The sequence below is a fragment of the Lampetra planeri genome, unplaced genomic scaffold (assembly GCF_965212315.1).
Source record: "Lampetra planeri unplaced genomic scaffold, kcLamPlan1.2.h2 scaffold_1436, whole genome shotgun sequence".
NCBI classification, from domain to species: Eukaryota; Metazoa; Chordata; class Hyperoartia; order Petromyzontiformes; family Petromyzontidae; genus Lampetra; species Lampetra planeri.
Genome location: NW_027614159.1, coordinates 10953 through 28367, shown reverse-complemented (window position 1 = coordinate 28367; position 17415 = coordinate 10953). Strand labels below are relative to the sequence as shown.

The 17415-nt window shown below is 58.1% G+C and overlaps 1 protein-coding gene and 2 long non-coding RNA genes across 3 annotated transcripts; 1 reads left to right on the top strand and 2 right to left on the bottom strand.

Annotated features, from left to right (window-relative positions):
* Nucleotides 1–439: 439 nt before the first annotated feature.
* On the top strand, nucleotides 440–7069 carry LOC144739344 (peroxiredoxin-1-like). The gene is made up of 4 exons (XM_078622309.1): nucleotides 440–536; nucleotides 2536–2689; nucleotides 6017–6139; nucleotides 6910–7069. Exons 1-4 carry the CDS (start codon nucleotides 443–445, stop codon nucleotides 7067–7069), a joined length of 531 nt encoding a protein of 176 aa, XP_078478435.1. The 5' UTR covers nucleotides 440–442.
* A 6460-nt stretch (nucleotides 7070–13529) lies between these two features.
* LOC144739345 (uncharacterized) lies at nucleotides 13530–14375 on the bottom strand. The gene is made up of 3 exons (XR_013589410.1): nucleotides 14068–14375; nucleotides 13652–13755; nucleotides 13530–13599 (listed from the first exon to the last, which is right to left on the bottom strand). It is a non-coding gene; the product is annotated as an uncharacterized LOC144739345 (long non-coding RNA).
* Nucleotides 14376–15504: 1129 nt separating this feature from the next.
* Nucleotides 15505–16078, bottom strand: LOC144739346 (uncharacterized). Its single transcript, XR_013589411.1, has 2 exons — nucleotides 15884–16078; nucleotides 15505–15675 (listed from the first exon to the last, which is right to left on the bottom strand). It is a non-coding gene; the product is annotated as an uncharacterized LOC144739346 (long non-coding RNA).
* Between the last annotated feature and the right edge of the window lie 1337 nt (nucleotides 16079–17415).

Below are 17415 nucleotides of genomic sequence, written 5' to 3'. Positions count from 1 at the left end.
CACCACCCCACCACCTCCACCCCCTCCACCCCCTCACCCACCACCCCCTCCAACTCCCCTCCACCCATCACACACTCACCCCCCCACCCCCTCCACCCCACCCCCCTCCACCCCTCCACCCCCCCCCCACCCCCTCCACCCCCTCTACCCCCCCACCCCCCTCCACCCCCTCACCCACCACCCCCTCCAACCCCCCTCCACCCATCACACACTCACCCCCCACCCCCTCCACCCCCTCCACCCCCTCCACCCCCCCACCCCCTCCAACCCCCCTCCACCCCCCACCCCCCCCCACCCCCCTACCCCCCCCCACCCCCTCCACCCCCCCACCCCCTACCCCCCCCACCCCCACCCCCTCCACCCCCCCACCCCCTCCACCCCCTCCACCCCCCACCCCCTCCAACCCCCCCCACCCATCACACCCTCCACCCCCACCCTCAGCATGGCTCGGCTCTCGCAGCCCGCGCCCGACTTCTCGTGCCGGGCCCTCATGCAGGACCTCTCCTTCGGCTCCGTGAGCCTCGCTCAGCACCGCGGTGAGCGCGGCCCGCCCCCTAGGTCTGCTCAGCCTGAAACAAATGCTCGCGACGTCGCACGGAGACGGCGGCGGAGCGCACATCGCGAGGCCGGAGCCATCGAGTCAACTTGGGGGGGGGCCCAAATCTTACAGGGGGGCTGGGGGTGCCCCCCCCCCCCCCCAGAAAAAAAAATCTGAATGTAAAAATGAATTTCCTGCCTAAAATATTAAAAAAATGCACTAACACGTGGGATGTACTTTTTATTTAATTTTTACGAGAATGTCTAATAGTGTATTGTATTACATTGCTCTGTTAATTTTTATTTTTTACCTTTTCTTGTTTCACTGTATGTAATGGCAGAGATTAGGGATTAATAAAGTACAACCATGACCACAATCATACAAACATAAATCTATGCCTTGATTTATATGAAAACAAGTCCAGATATTGTGGCCAAGGTTTAGCAAATTTTGTTTTTTATTTACATAGTATAGCTATTATTTTTTTATAGCATAATATTGGGGGGGGGGGGGTGTCCTACCTGTCTACCTGTCTGTCTACCTGTCTAGCTGCCTACCTGTCTGTCTACCTGTCTACCTGCCTACCTGACTACCTGTCTACCTGTCTACCTGCCTACCTGACTACCTGTCTACCTACCTACCTGTCTACCTTCCTGTCTACCTGTCTACCTGTCTACCTGTCTACCTGCCTACCTGACTACCTGTCTACCTGCCTACCTGACTACCTGTCTACCTGCCTACCTACCTACCTGACTACCTGTCTACCTGTCTACCTGCCTACCTATCTACCTGTCTACCTGCCTACCTGACTACCTGTCTACCTGCCTACCTGACTACCTACCTACCTGTCTACCTTCCTGTCTACCTGTCTACCTGCCTACCTACCTGTCTACCTGCCTGTCTACCTGTCTACCTGCCTGTCTACCGATCTACCTGTCTACCTGCCTACCTGACTACCTGTCTACCTGCCTACCTGACTACCTGTCTACCTGTCTACCTGCCTACCTGTCTACCTGCCTATCTGTCTACCTGCCTGTCTACCTGTCTACCTATCTGCCTGTCTACCTGCCTACCTGTCTACCTGCCTGTCTACCTGTCTACCTGTCTACCTGCCTACCTGCCTGCCTGTTCTACCTGTCTACCTGCCTACCTGTCTACCTGCCTGTCTACCTGCCTGCCTGTCTACCTGCCTGTCTACCTGCCTGTCTACCTGTCTACCTGCCTGCCTGTCTACCTGCCTGTCTACCTGTCCACCTGTCTACCTGCCTACCTGTCTACCTGCCTGTCTACCTGTCTACCTGCCTGCCTGTCTACCTGCCTGTCTACCTGCCCACCTGTCTACCTATCTGCCTGTCTAACTGCCTGTCTACCTGTCTACCTGCCTGTCTACCTGTCTACCTGCCTGTCTACCTGACTACCTGCCTGTCTACCTGACTACCTGCCTGTCTATCTGCCTGCCTACCTGTCTACCTGCCTGTCTACCTGGCTGCCTGTCTACCTGCCTGTCTACCTGTCTACCTGCCTGCCTGTCTACCTGTCTACCTGCCTGTCTACCTGTCTACCTGCCTGTCTACCTGACTACCTGCCTGTCTACCTGCTTGCCTACCTGGATACCTGTCTACCTGCCTACATGACTACTTGTCTACCTACCTGTCTACCTGCCTACCTGCCTACCTGTCTACCTGTCTGTCTAGTTACCTGTCTACCTGTCTACCTGCCTGTCTACCTGTCTACCTGCCTGTCTACCTGTCTACCTACCTGTCTACCTACCTACCTGTCTACCTGTCTACCTACCTGTCTACCTGTCTACCTACCTGTCTACCTGTCCACCTACCTGTCTACCTGCCTGCCCAGGCCGCTACGTGCTGCTGCTGTTCTACCCGCTGGACTTCAGCTTCGTGTGCCCCTCCGAGTTGACGGAGTTCAGTCCTGTCTGTCTACCTGTCTACCTGTCTACCTACCTGTCTACCTGTCTACCTGTCTACCTACCTACCCAGGCCGCTACGTGCTGCTGCTGTTCTACCCGCTGGACTTCAGCTTCGTGTGCCCCTCCGAGTTGACGGAGTTCAGTGACCGCGCCGCCGAGTTCCGCGCCGCGGCTGCGACGTCGTCGCCTCGTCCCTGCGACTCCCTCTATGCGCACTTCGCCTGGTGACACCGCCAGCAGCAGCAGCAGCATCAGTAGCAGCAGCAGCAGCATCATCAGCATCATCATCAGTAGCAGCAGCAGCATCATCAGTAGCAGCATCATCAGTAGCAGCATCATCAGTAGCAGCAGCATCAGCAGCAGCATCATCAGTAGCAGCAGCAGCATCATCAGTAGCAGCAGCAGCATCATCAGTAGCAGCATCATCAGTAGCAGCAGCATCAGTAGCAGCAGCATCAGTAGCAGCAGCAGCAGCATCAGCAGCAGCATTAGCAGCAGCATCAGCATCACCATTAGCAGCAGCAGCATCATCATCATCAGCATCATCAGTAGCAGCAGCAGCATCATCAGTAGCAGCAGCAGCATCAGTAGCAGCATTAGCAGCAGCATCAGCATCATCAGTAGCAGCAGCAGCATCAGCAGCAGCATTAGCAGCAGCATCAGCATCACCATTAGCAGCAGCAGCAGCAGCATCATCATCAACAGCAGCATCAGCAGCAGCATAAGTATCATCATCATCAGCATAAGTATCATCATCATCATCATCAGCGGCATCATCATCAGCAGCAGCATCAGCATCACAAACAGTGGTGTCATCATCATCAGCAGCAGCAGCAGCACGTGGTCGCAGGCGTAGTATGAGTATCCCAACCACCACCACCACCATCATCAACATCATCACCGTCGAATTCATAATCACCATCGATGTCACCATCCCACCATCACACTCACCAATCAATATCGCCATCACCATCGTAATCCATGTCGTCACCAGCACCATCATTCTAATCATCATCATCGCCACCATCATCATCAACATCATCACCGTCGAATTCATAATCACCATCGATGTCACCATCCCACCATCACACTCACCAATCAATATCGCCATCACCACCGTAATCCATGTCGTCACCAGCACCATCATTCTAATCATCATCATCGCCACCACCACCATCATCATCATCAATCTTGGCCATCATCAATATCACCACCGACCATCACGATCATGATGATGATGATGATGATTTCACGCACCTTCGATTAGCACCGTTGGCTTTGTACGGTGCGAAAGAGGTTGGAAATACAAACTCCTGCAATCATCACCATCAATTTCATCCCCCTTCAATTTCATCCCCCTTTGAACTAAAATTTAACTTTATATATTTTACTGATGACGGTTGCTTGAGTTGCAATCGAAACGTCGCGTTTTCTATTTTTTTTTTTCTACGTGAAAGCTTCAAATCAAGATTTTTATTTTTTATTTTGCCAGGTAGGGCTCACTAGAGCCTTGTAGCGTGGACATTTGTAGCAGCCGCCACGTAATCTAAAACGCGTGGCGATGCTCATTCTAAATGTGGAGGGGAAACCCGGAGGAGCCGGAGATGAATCCACGCGACCACGGACAGAGAGAGACACGCACACTCGAAATATACAGCAGCAGCAGGCATCAGGGTGGGGATGGAACCCACGACCTCCTGCGTACCAGGCGAGGTAGTCAACATCTCCTAGCCACCGTGATGATGATGAATTGGGATAGAACCCACGACCTCCTGCGTACCAGGCGAGGTAGTCAACATCTCCTAGCCACCGTGATGATGATGAATTGGGATGGAACCCACGACCTCCTGCGTACCAGGCGAGGTAGTCAACATCTCCTAGCCACCGTGATGATAATGATGAATTGGGATGGAACCCACGACCTCCTGTGTACCAGGCGAGGTAGTCAACATCTCCTAGCCACCGTGATGATGATGAATTGGGATGGACCCACGACCTCCTGCGTACCAGGCGAGGTAGTCAACATCTCCTAGCCACCGTGATGATGATGAATTGGGATGGAACCCACGACCTCCTGCGTACCAGGCGAGGTAGTCAACATCTCCTAGCCACCGTGATGATGATGAATTGGGATGGAACCCACGACCTCCTGTGTACCAGGCGAGGTAGTCAACATCTCCTAGCCACCGTGATGATGATGAATTGGGATGGAACCCACGACCTCCTGCGTACCAGGCGAGGTAGTCAACATCTCCTAGCCACCGTGATGATGATGAATTGGGATGGAACCCACGACCTCCTGCGTACCAGGCGAGGTAGTCAACATCTCCTAGCCACCGTGATGATGATGAATTGGGATGGAACCCACGACCTCCTGCGTACCAGGCGAGGTAGTCAACATCTCCTAGCCACCGTGATGATGATGAATTGGGATGGAACCCACGACCTCCTGCGTACCAGGCGAGGTAGTCAACATCTCCTAGCCACCGTGATGATGATGAATTGGGATGGACCCACGACCTCCTGCGTACCAGGCGAGGTAGTCAACATCTCCTAGCCACCGTGATGATGATGAATTGGGATGGAACCCACGACTTCCTGCGTACCAGGCGAGGTAGTCAACATCTCCTAGCCACCGTGATGATGATGAATTGGGATGGAACCCACGACCTCCTGCGTACCAGGCGAGGTAGTCAACATCTCCTAGCCACCGTGATGATGATGAATTGGGATGGAACCCACGACCTCCTGCGTACCAGGCGAGGTAGTCAACATCTCCTAGCCACCGTGATGATGATGAATTGGGATGGAACCCACGACCTCCTGCGTACCAGGCGAGGTAGTCAACATCTCCTAGCCACCGTGATGATGATGAATTGGGATGGACCCACGACCTCCTGCGTACCAGGCGAGGTAGTCAACATCTCCTAGCCACCGTGATGATGATGAATTGGGATGGAACCCACGACCTCCTGCGTACCAGGCGAGGTAGTCAACATCTCCTAGCCACCGTGATGATGATGAATTGGGATGGAACCCACGACCTCCTGCGTACCAGGCGAGGTAGTCAACATCTCCTAGCCACCGTGATGATGATGAATTGGGATGGAACCTACGACCTCCTGCGTACCAGGCGAGGTAGTCAACATCTCCTAGCCACCGTGATGATGATGAATTGGGATGGAACCCACGACCTCCTGCGTACCAGGCGAGGTAGTCAACATCTCCTAGCCACCGTGATGATGATGAATTGGGATGGACCCACGACCTCCTGCGTACCAGGCGAGGTAGTCAACATCTCCTAGCCACCGTGATGATGATGAATTGGGATGGAACCCACGACCTCCTGCGTACCAGGCGAGGTAGTCAACATCTCCTAGCCACCGTGATGATGATGAATTGGGATGGAACCCACGACCTCCTGCGTACCAGGCGAGGTAGTCAACATCTCCTAGCCACCGTGATGATGATGATGATGAATTGGGATGGAACCCACGACCTCCTGCGTACCAGGCGAGGTAGTCAACATCCCCCCCCCCCCCCCCCCACAGGGTGAACACCCCCCGCAAGGCCGCAGGGTTGGGCCGCGTGAGCTTCCCCATCCTGGCCGACTCCACGGGGGCTGTGGCGCGAGCCTACGGAGCCTACGACGAGGAGGCGGGGCACGCGTACAGGTGACGAGCCACCACCATCACCACCACAACCACTACAACCATCACCACCACAACCACCCACCACCACCACCACAACCACCACCCACCACCATCACCATTAACCAACACCACCCACCACCAGCACCACCCACCACCATCACCACAACCACTACAATCATCACCACCCACCAAAACTACCCATCACCATCAACCAACACCACCACGATCACCACCATCACCACCACCACAACCACCATCACCATTAACCACCACCATCACCACCACCACCATCACCCACCATCACCACCATCACCCCACCACTCCCCCCCCACCACCAACCCCCCACCAGTTGATGATGGTGGTGGTGCTGAAGATGATGGTGCTCCTGATGATGATGGTGCTGCTGATGATGATAATGCTGATGATGATGGTGCTCCTGATGATGATGGTGCAGCTGATGATGCTGCTGATGATGATGGTGCTGATGATGATGATGCTGCTGCTGATGATGATGCTGCTGCTGATGAGGGTGCTGATGATGATGATGATGGTGCTGATGATGATGATGGTGCTGATGATGATGCTGCTGCTGATGAGGGTGTTGATGATGATGATGATGGTGCTGATGATGGTGCTGCTGATGATGCTGCTGCTGATGAGGGTGCTGATGATGATGATGGTGCTGATGATGGTGCTGCTGATGATGCTGCTGCTGATGAGGGTGCTGATGATGATGGTGCTACTGCTGCTGATGCTGATGGTGCTCCTGATGATGTCACGTGTTCCCCCAGGGCCCTGTTCCTGGTGGACACGAAGGGCCTGGTGCGTCACGTGACCGTGTGCGACCTTCCCATTGGTCGATCCGTGGACGAGACGCTGCGCCAACTGCACGCCGTGCAGTTCGTGGACAAGCACGGCGACTGTAGGGGGCACAGCCCCCCACTCCACTAGCCCCCCACTACACTAGCCCCCCACTCCACTAGCCCCCCACTCCACCAGCCCCCCACTACAGTAGCCCCCCACTCCACCAGCCCCCCACTCCACCAGCCCCCCACTCCACTAGCCCCCCACTCCACTAGCCCCCCACTCCACTAGCCCCCCACTCCACCAGCCCCCCACTCCACTAGCCCCCCACTCCACTAGCCTCCCACTCCACTAGCCCCCCACTTCACTAGCCTCCCACTCCACTAGCCCCCCACTCCACTAGCCCCCCACTACACTAGCCCCCCACTCCACTAGCCCCCCACTCCACTAGCCCCACACTACACTAGCCCCCCACTCCACCAGCCCCCCACTCCACTAGCCCCCCACTCCACTAGCCCACCACTCCACCAGCCCACCACTCCACTAGCCCCCCACTCCACTAGCCCCCCACTCCACTAGCCCCCCACTCCACTAGCCCCCCACTCCACTAGCCCCCCACTACACTAGCCCCCCACTCCACTAGCCCCCCACTACACTAGCCCCCCACTACAGTAGCCCCCCACTCCACTAGCCCCCCACTCCACTAGCCCACCACTCCACTAGCCCCCCACTTCACTAGCCCCCCACTCCACTAGCCTCCCACTCCACCAGCCCCCCACTCCACTAGCCCCCCACTCCACCAGCCCCCCACTACACTAGCCCCCCACTCCACCAGCCCCCCACTCCACTAGCCCCCCACTCCACCAGCCCCCCACTACACTAGCCCCCCACTCCACCAGCCCCCCACTCCACTAGCCCCCCACTCCACCAGCCCCCCACTACAGTAGCCCCCCACTCCACTAGCCCCCCACTCCACTAGCCCACCACTCCACTAGCCCCCCACTTCACTAGCCCCCCACTCCACTAGCCTCCCACTCCACTAGCCCCCCACTTCACTAGCCCCCATTCCACTAGCCCCCCACTTCACTAGCCCCCCACTCCACTAGCCCCCCACTACAGTAGCCCCCCACTCCACTAGCCCCCCACTCCACTAGCCCCCCACTCCACTAGCCCCCCACTCCACTAGCCCCCCACTCCACCAGCCCCCCACTCCACTAGCCCCCCACTACAGTAGCCCCCCACTCCACTAGCCCCCCACTCCACTAGCCCACCACTCCACTAGCCCCCCCACTTCACTAGCCCCCCCACTCCACTAGCCCCCCACTCCACTAGCCCCCCACTCCACTAGCCCCGCACTCCACTAGCCCCCCACTCCACTAGCCCCCCACTCCACTAGCCCCCCACTCCACTAGCCCCCCACTCCACTAGCCCCCCCACTCCACTAGCCCCCCACTCCACTAGCCCCCCACTCCACTAGCCCCGCACTCCACTAGCCCCCCACTCCACTAGCCCCCCACTACACTAGCCCCCCACTACACTAGCCCCCCCACTCCACTAGCCCCCCCACTCCACCAGCCCCCCACTACACTAGCCCCCCACTCCACCAGCCCCCCACTCCACTAGCCCCCCACTCCACCAGCCCCCCACTACAGTAGCCCCCCACTCCACTAGCCCCCCACTCCACTAGCCCACCACTCCACTAGCCCCCCACTTCACTAGCCCCCCACTCCACTAGCCTCCCACTCCACTAGCCCCCCACTCCACCAGCCCCCCACTACAGTAGCCCCCCACTCCACTAGCCCCCCACTCCACTAGCCCACCACTCCACTAGCCCCCCACTTCACTAGCCCCCCACTCCACTAGCCTCCCACTCCACCAGCCCCCCACTCCACTAGCCCCCCACTCCACCAGCCCCCCACTACACTAGCCCCCCACTCCACCAGCCCCCCACTCCACTAGCCCCCCACTCCACCAGCCCCCCACTACACTAGCCCCCCACTCCACCAGCCCCCCACTCCACTAGCCCCCCACTCCACCAGCCCCCCACTACAGTAGCCCCCCACTCCACTAGCCCCCCACTCCACTAGCCCACCACTCCACTAGCCCCCCACTTCACTAGCCCCCCCACTCCACTAGCCTCCCACTCCACTAGCCCCCCACTTCACTAGCCCCCACTCCACTAGCCCCCCACTTCACTAGCCCCCCACTCCACTAGCCCCCCACTCCACTAGCCCCCCACTCCACTAGCCCCCCACTCCACTAGCCCCCCCACTCCACTAGCCCCCCACTCCACCAGCCCCCCACTCCACTAGCCCCCCACTACAGTAGCCCCCCACTCCACTAGCCCCCCACTCCACTAGCCCACCACTCCACTAGCCCCCCACTTCACTAGCCCCCCACTCCACCAGCCCCCCACTCCACTAGCCCCCCACTTCACTAGCCCCCACTCCACTAGCCCCCCACTTCACTAGCCCCCCACTCCACTAGCCCCCCACTCCACTAGCCCCCCACTCCACTAGCCCCCCACTCCACTAGCCCCCCACTCCACTAGCCCCCCACTCCACTAGCCCCCCACTCCACTAGCCCCCCACTCCACTAGCCCCCCACTTCACTAGCCCCCCACTCCACTAGCCCCCCACTTCACTAGCCCCCACTACAATATCCCCCCACTCCACTAGCCCCCCACTCCACTAGCCCCCCACTCCACTAGCCCCCCACTTCACTAGCCCCCCACTCCACTAGCCCCCCACTCCACCAGCCCCCCACTCCACTAGTCCCCCACTACACTAGCCCCCCACTTCACTAGCCCCCCACTTCACTAGCCCCCCACTACACTAGCCCCCCACTTCACTAGCCCCCCACTACACTAGCCCCCCACTACACTAGCCCCCCACTCCACTAGCCCCCCACTTCACTAGCCCCCCACTCCACTAGCCCCCCACTTCACTAGCCCCCCACTCCACTAGCCCCCCACTTCACTAGCCCCCCACTCCACTAGCCCCCCACTTCACTAGCCCCCCACTCCACTAGCCCCCCACTCCACTAGCCCCCCACTCCACCAGCCCCCCACTACACTAGCCCCCCACTCCACTAGCCCTCCACTACACTAACCCCCCACTCCACCAGCCCCCCACTACACTAGCCCCCCACTCCACTAGCCCCCCCACTTCACTAGCCCCCCACTACACTAGCCCCCCACTCCACTAGCCCCCCACTTCACCAGCCCCCCACTCCACTAGCCCCCCACTACACTAGCCCCCCACTTCACTAGCCCCCCACTACACTAGCCCCCCACTACACTAGCCCCCCACTCCACTATCCCCCAACTCCACTAGCCCCCCACTCCACTCAGCAGCCCCCCACTTCATCCTCTCAGCTTCCACTTCACTCCTATGCCCCCCACTTCACTCTCCAGCCCCCCACTTCACTCACCAGCCCCCCACTTCACTCACCAGCCCCCCCACTTCACTCACCAGCCCCCCACTCCACTCTCCAGCCCCCCACTTCACTCCCCAGCCCCCCACTTCACTCCCCAGCCCCCCACTTCACTCACCAGCCCCCACTTCACTCACCAGCCCCCCACTTCACTCTCCAGCCCCCCACTTCACTCTTCAGCCCCCCACTTCACTCCCCAGCCCCCCACTTCACTCACCAGCCCCCCACTTCACTCACCAGCCCCCCACTCCACTCTCCAGCCCCCCACTTCACTCCCCAGCCCCCCACTTCACTCACCAGCCCCCCACTCCACTCTTCAGCCCCCCACTTCACTCTCCAGCCCCCCACTTCACTCTCCAGCCCCCCACTTCACTCCCCAGCCCCCCACTTCTCTATCCAGCCCCCCACTTCACTCCCCAGCCCCCCACTTCACTCTCCAGCCCCCCACTTCACTCCCCAGCCCCCCACTTCACTCACCAGCCCCCCACTTCACTCTCCAGCCCCCCACTCCACTCTCCAGCCCCCCACTCCACTCAGTAGCCCCCCACTTCACTCACCAGACCCCACTTCACTCCCCAGCCCCCACTTCACTCTCCAGCCCCCCACTTCACTCCCCAGCCCCCCACTTCACTCCCCAGCCCCCCACCCCACTCTCCAGCCCCCCACTCCACTCTCCAGCCCCCCACTTCACTCCCCAGCCCCCCACTTCACTCCCCAGCTCCCACTTCACTCTCCAGCCCCCCATTCCACTCTCCAGCCCCCCACTCCACTCAGTAGCCTTCCACTTCACTCACCAGACCCCACTTCACTCCCCAGCCCCCACTTCACTCTCCAGCCCCCCACTTCACTCTCCAGCCCCCCACTTCACTCTCCAGCCCCCCACTCCACTCTCCAGCCCCCCACTCCACTCAGTAGCCCCCCACTTCACTCACCAGACCCCACTTCACTCCCCAGCCCCCACTTCACTCTCCAGCCCCCCACTTCACTCTCCAGCCCCCCACTACACTCACCAGCCCCCCACTTCACTCCCCAGCCCCCCACTTCACTCCGACACCACCAACACACGCCGGCCTTCGCAAGGGAACTTACCCGATAACAGCACTTGCCCCACAAGTTTTTTTGGAGGCTATACGGGGGATCTTTGTCTTTGTGTGCCTGTGTGTGTGTGCTGAGTGTTTGAGTGTAGCAGTGTGTGTGGGGAGCGGTGGGTGTAGTGGTTAGCGCTACGCTGCGCTACAAACCTGGCGACCCGGGTTCGATTCCCACTCACGGTCAACACCAGTGACGATTAATCCGAACCTGTCCTGGGCCTCCCCTAGGTCGATTCAGCCTCAAATGAGTACCCGGTGCGGTGTGTAAACATCGCCGCTGGGGAGACAAAGGCGGCCGGTTGTGGTGTTGGCTGTGCCGGCCTTCATAGGTGCTCGCTAACAGCACTTGCCCCAACAGTCTGTTAAAGCTATACGGGGCATCTTTGTAGTTGTGTGTGTGTCAGTCATCTCAGTCAGTCGACCCATGATAGCACCTGCTGGGTCTGCCCCGTGACCTCCTGCCGGCGGGCGTTCGACACGTCACGTAGCCTCAACATGCACCTAGCCTGGCACAAGCGCGGCGGTGGCGGTCGTTGTTGTTGTTGTTGTTGTTGTGTTAGTCTGTTGTTGTTGTTGTGTCAGTCTGCCCTACAGGATGGAAGCCCGGAGGAAAGCACATTAAGAATGACATGAAAAAAGGCCTGGAGTTCTTCAGCGCTGAAGCACCCTCTTCCACATCGTCACCATCGTCACCATCGGTGTAAGAGAGGTGTTGAGGATCAGGATGAGTGGCCGTGCGCTGTTAAGAGTGTAATGACGACATGACACTTTATTGAAGACGCGTCCACTTGATATCAGGCAAAGATTCCCACCCAACAGCCCCGAGTCTCCCTGCATTTCCCTCTCATATCCTCCCGTGACCACCAGTCCCTTCACACTCACAACTGATTCCCCTGTCATTACCTCCCATGGCCACCAGTCCCTTCACACTCACAGCTGACTCCCCTGTCATTACCTCCCGTGGCCACCAGTCCCTTCGCACTCACAGCTGACTCCCCTGTCATTACCTCCCGTGGCCACCAGTCCCTTCACACTCACAGCTGACTCCCCTGTCATTACCTCCCGTGGCCACCAGTCCCTTCACACTCACAGCTGACTCCCCTGTCATTACCTCCCATGGCCACCAGTCCCTTCACACTCACAGCTGACTCCCCTGTCATTACCTCCCATGGCCACCAGTCCCTTCACACTCACAGCTGACTCCCCTGTCATTACCTCCCGTGGCCACCAGTCCCTTCACACTCACAGCTGACTCCCCTGTCATTACCTCCCGTGACCACCAGTCCCTTCGCACTCACAACTGACTCCCCTGTCATTACCTCCTGTGGCCACCAGTCCCTTCGCACTCACAGCTGACTCCCCTGTCATTACCTCCTGTGGCCACCAGTCCCTTCACACTCACAGCTGACTCCCCTGTCATTACCTCCTGTGGCCACCAGTCCCTTCACACTCACAACTGACTCCCCTGTCATTACCTCCCGTGACCACCAGTCCCTTCACACTCACAGCTGACTCCCTTGTCATTACCTCCCGTAGCCACCAGTCCCTTCACACTCACAGCTGACTCCCCTGTCATTACCTCCCGTAGCCACCAGTCCCTTCGCACTCACAGCTGACTCCCCTGTCATTACCTCCCGTAGCCACCAGTCCCTTCGCACTCACAGCTGACTCCCCTGTCATTACCTCCCGTGGCCACCAGTCCCTTCACACTCACAGCTGACTCCCCTGTCATTACCTCCCGTAGCCACCAGTCCCTTCGCACTCACAGCTGACTCCCTTGTCATTACCTCCCGTAGCCACCAGTCCCTTCGCACTCACAGCTGACTCCCCTGTCATTACCTCCCGTAGCCACCAGTCCCTTCGCACTCACAGCTGACTCCCCTGTCATTACCTCCCGTGGCCACCAGTCCCTTCACACTCACAGCTGACTCCCCTGTCATTACCTCCCGTGGCCACCAGTCCCTTCACACTCACAGCTGACTCCCCTGTCATTACCTCCCGTGGCCACCAGTCCCTTCACACTCACAACTGACTCCCCTGCCATTACCTCCTGTGGCCACCAGTCCCTTCACACTCACAACTGACTCACCTGTCATTACCTCCCATGGCCACCAGTCCCTTCACACTCACAGCTGACTCCCCTGTCATTACCTCCCATGGCCACCAGTCCCTTCACACTCACAGCTGACTCCCCTGCCATTACCTCCCATGGCCACCAGTCCCTTCGCACTCACAGCTGACTCCCCTGTCATTACCTCCCGTGGCCACCAGTCCCTTCACACTCACAGCTGACTCCCCTGTCATTACCTCCCATGGCCACCAGTCCCTTCACACTCACAGCTGACTCCCCTGTCATTACCTCCCGTGGCCACCAGTCCCTTCACACTCACAGCTGACTCCCCTGTCATTACCTCCCGTGGCCACCAGTCCCTTCACACTCACAACTGACTCCCCTGTCATTACCTCCCGTGGCCACCAGTCCCTTCGCACTCACAGCTGACTCCCCTGTCATTACCTCCCGTGGCCACCAGTCCCTTCACACTCACAACTGACTCCCCTGCCATTACCTCCTGTGGCCACCAGTCCCTTCACACTCACAACTGACTCACCTGTCATTACCTCCCATGGCCACCAGTCCCTTCGCACTCACAGCTGACTCCCCTGTCATTACCTCCCATGGCCACCAGTCCCTTCACACTCACAGCTGACTCCCCTGCCATTACCTCCCATGGCCACCAGTCCCTTCGCACTCACAGCTGACTCCCCTGTCATTACCTCCCGTGGCCACCAGTCCCTTCACACTCACAACTGACTCCTCTGTCATTACCTCCCGTGGCCACCAGTCCCTTCACACTCACAGCTGACTCCCCTGTCATTACCTCCCGTGGCCACCAGTCCCTTCGCACTCACAGCGGACTCCCCTGTCATTACCTCCTGTGGCCACCAGTCCCTTCGCACTCACAACTGACTCCCCTGTCATTACCTCCCGTGGCCACCAGTCCCTTCACACTCACAGCTGACTCCCCTGTCATTACCTCCCGTGGCCACCAGTCCCTTCGCACTCACAGCTGACTCCCCTGTCATCACCTCCCGTGGCCACCAGTCCCTTCGCACTCACAGCTGACTCCTGTCATCACCTCCCGTGGCCACCAGTCCCTTCACACTCACAGCTGACTCCCCTGCCATTACCTCCCATGGCCACCAGTCCCTTCGCACTCACAGCTGACTCCCCTGTCATTACCTCCCATGGCCACCAGTCCCTTCACACTCACAGCTGACTCCCCTGTCATTACCTCCCATGGCCACCAGTCCCTTCGCACTCACAACTGACTCCCCTGTCATTACCTCCCGTGACCACCAGTCCCTTCGCACTCACAACTGACTCCCCTGTCATTACCTCCCATGGCCACCAGTCCCTTCGCACTCACAACTGACTCCCCTGTCATTACCTCCCATGGCCACCAGTCCCTTCACACTCACAACTGACTCCCCTGTCATTACCTCCCATGGCCACCAGTCCCTTCGCACTCACAGCTGACTCCCCTGTCATTACCTCCCATGGCCACCAGTCCCTTCACACTCACAACTGACTCCCCTGTCATTACCTCCCATGGCCACCAGTCCCTTCGCACTCACAGCTGACTCCCCTGTCATTACCTCCCATGGCCACCAGTCCCTTCCCACTCACAGCTGACTCCCCTGTCATTACCTCCCGTGACCACCAGTCCCTTCACACTCACAGCTGACTCCGCTGTCATTACCTCCCATGGCCACCAGTCCCTTCACACTCACAGCTGACTCCCCTGTCATTACCTCCCGTGGCCACCAGTCCCTTCGCACTCACAGCTGACTCCCCTGTCATTACCTCCTGTGGCCACCAGTCCCTTCGCACTCACAACTGACTCCCCTGTCATTACCTCCCGTGGCCACCAGTCCCTTCACACTCACAGCTGACTCCCCTGTCATTACCTCCCGTGGCCACCAGTCCCTTCGCACTCACAGCTGACTCCCCTGTCATCACCTCCCGTGGCCACCAGTCCCTTCGCACTCACAGCTGACTCCTGTCATCACCTCCCGTGGCCACCAGTCCCTTCACACTCACAGCTGACTCCCCTGCCATTACCTCCCATGGCCACCAGTCCCTTCGCACTCACAGCTGACTCCCCTGTCATTACCTCCCATGGCCACCAGTCCCTTCACACTCACAGCTGACTCCCCTGTCATTACCTCCCATGGCCACCAGTCCCTTCGCACTCACAACTGACTCCCCTGTCATTACCTCCCGTGACCACCAGTCCCTTCGCACTCACAACTGACTCCCCTGTCATTACCTCCCATGGCCACCAGTCCCTTCGCACTCACAACTGACTCCCCTGTCATTACCTCCCATGGCCACCAGTCCCTTCACACTCACAACTGACTCCCCTGTCATTACCTCCCATGGCCACCAGTCCCTTCGCACTCACAGCTGACTCCCCTGTCATTACCTCCCATGGCCACCAGTCCCTTCACACTCACAACTGACTCCCCTGTCATTACCTCCCATGGCCACCAGTCCCTTCGCACTCACAGCTGACTCCCCTGTCATTACCTCCCATGGCCACCAGTCCCTTCCCACTCACAGCTGACTCCCCTGTCATTACCTCCCGTGACCACCAGTCCCCTTCACACTCACAGCTGACTCCGCTGTCATTACCTCCATGGCCACCAGTCCCTTCACACTCACAGCTGACTCCCCTGTCATTACCTCCGTGGCCACCAGTCCCTTCACACTCACAGCTGACTCCCCCGTCATTACCTCCGTGGCCACCAGTCCCTTCACACTCACAGCTGACTCCCCTGTCATTACCTCCCGTGGCCACTAGTCCACTCACACTGCATGCAGGCTCTATTGGCATTACACTTGTATACTTATAATATGATTATTACGAAGCTCGTCTTAACCCACTGGAGCTTCGCTGAGTCGCCAGGTCTCTGGCTGTCGTAGGTAGGAGGCGATGCTGATGATGATGCTGCTGATGATGATGATCATCATGCTGATGCTGCTTCTGCTGCATGCGATCCCTATTGAGTGCCGTGCAGGTAAATCTTTCGGCATTGGGATGTTTGGTCAGTACCAGAAACTGCATCTTGTTGTTGTTGTTGTGTACAGGACTGTACTCTATACCATCATATTGAGGTGTGGTCGTATTTAGGCAATATATGATTCCACATTGCCTTGTATTGTGTTGATTCCCAGGTATCCATAGAATCACACGGATAACCATATATCCACGTAGGAACCCATAGACACACACACAGACACACCTATACACTCAGAGACCCATAGACACACACACAGACACACCTATACACTCAGAGACCCATAGACACACACACAGACACACCTATACACTCAGAGACCCATAGACACACACACAGACACACCTATACACTCAGAGACCCATAGACACACACACAGACACACCTATACACTCAGAGACCCATAGACACACACACAGACACACCTATACACTCAGAGATCCATACACTAACACAGAGATCTATGGACTCACAAAGACCCATAGACTCACAAAGACGCATAGACTCGCGGTGACCCATATTCTCACGGATTCTGAGACTCACATAGAGACCCATAGACTCACACAGACACCCATAGACTCGCACAGAGACCCATAGACTCGCATAGAGACCCATAGACTCACACAGAGACCCATAGACTCACACACACACCCATAGACTCGCACAGAGACCCATAGACTCACACAGACACCCATAGACTCGCACAGAGACCCATAGACTCACACAGACACCCATAGACTCGCACAGAGACCCATAGACTCACACAGACACCCATAGACTCACACCGACACCCATAGACTCGCACAGAGACCCATAGACTCACATAGAGACCCATAGACTCACACAGAGACCCATAGACTCACACAGACACCCATAGACTCACAC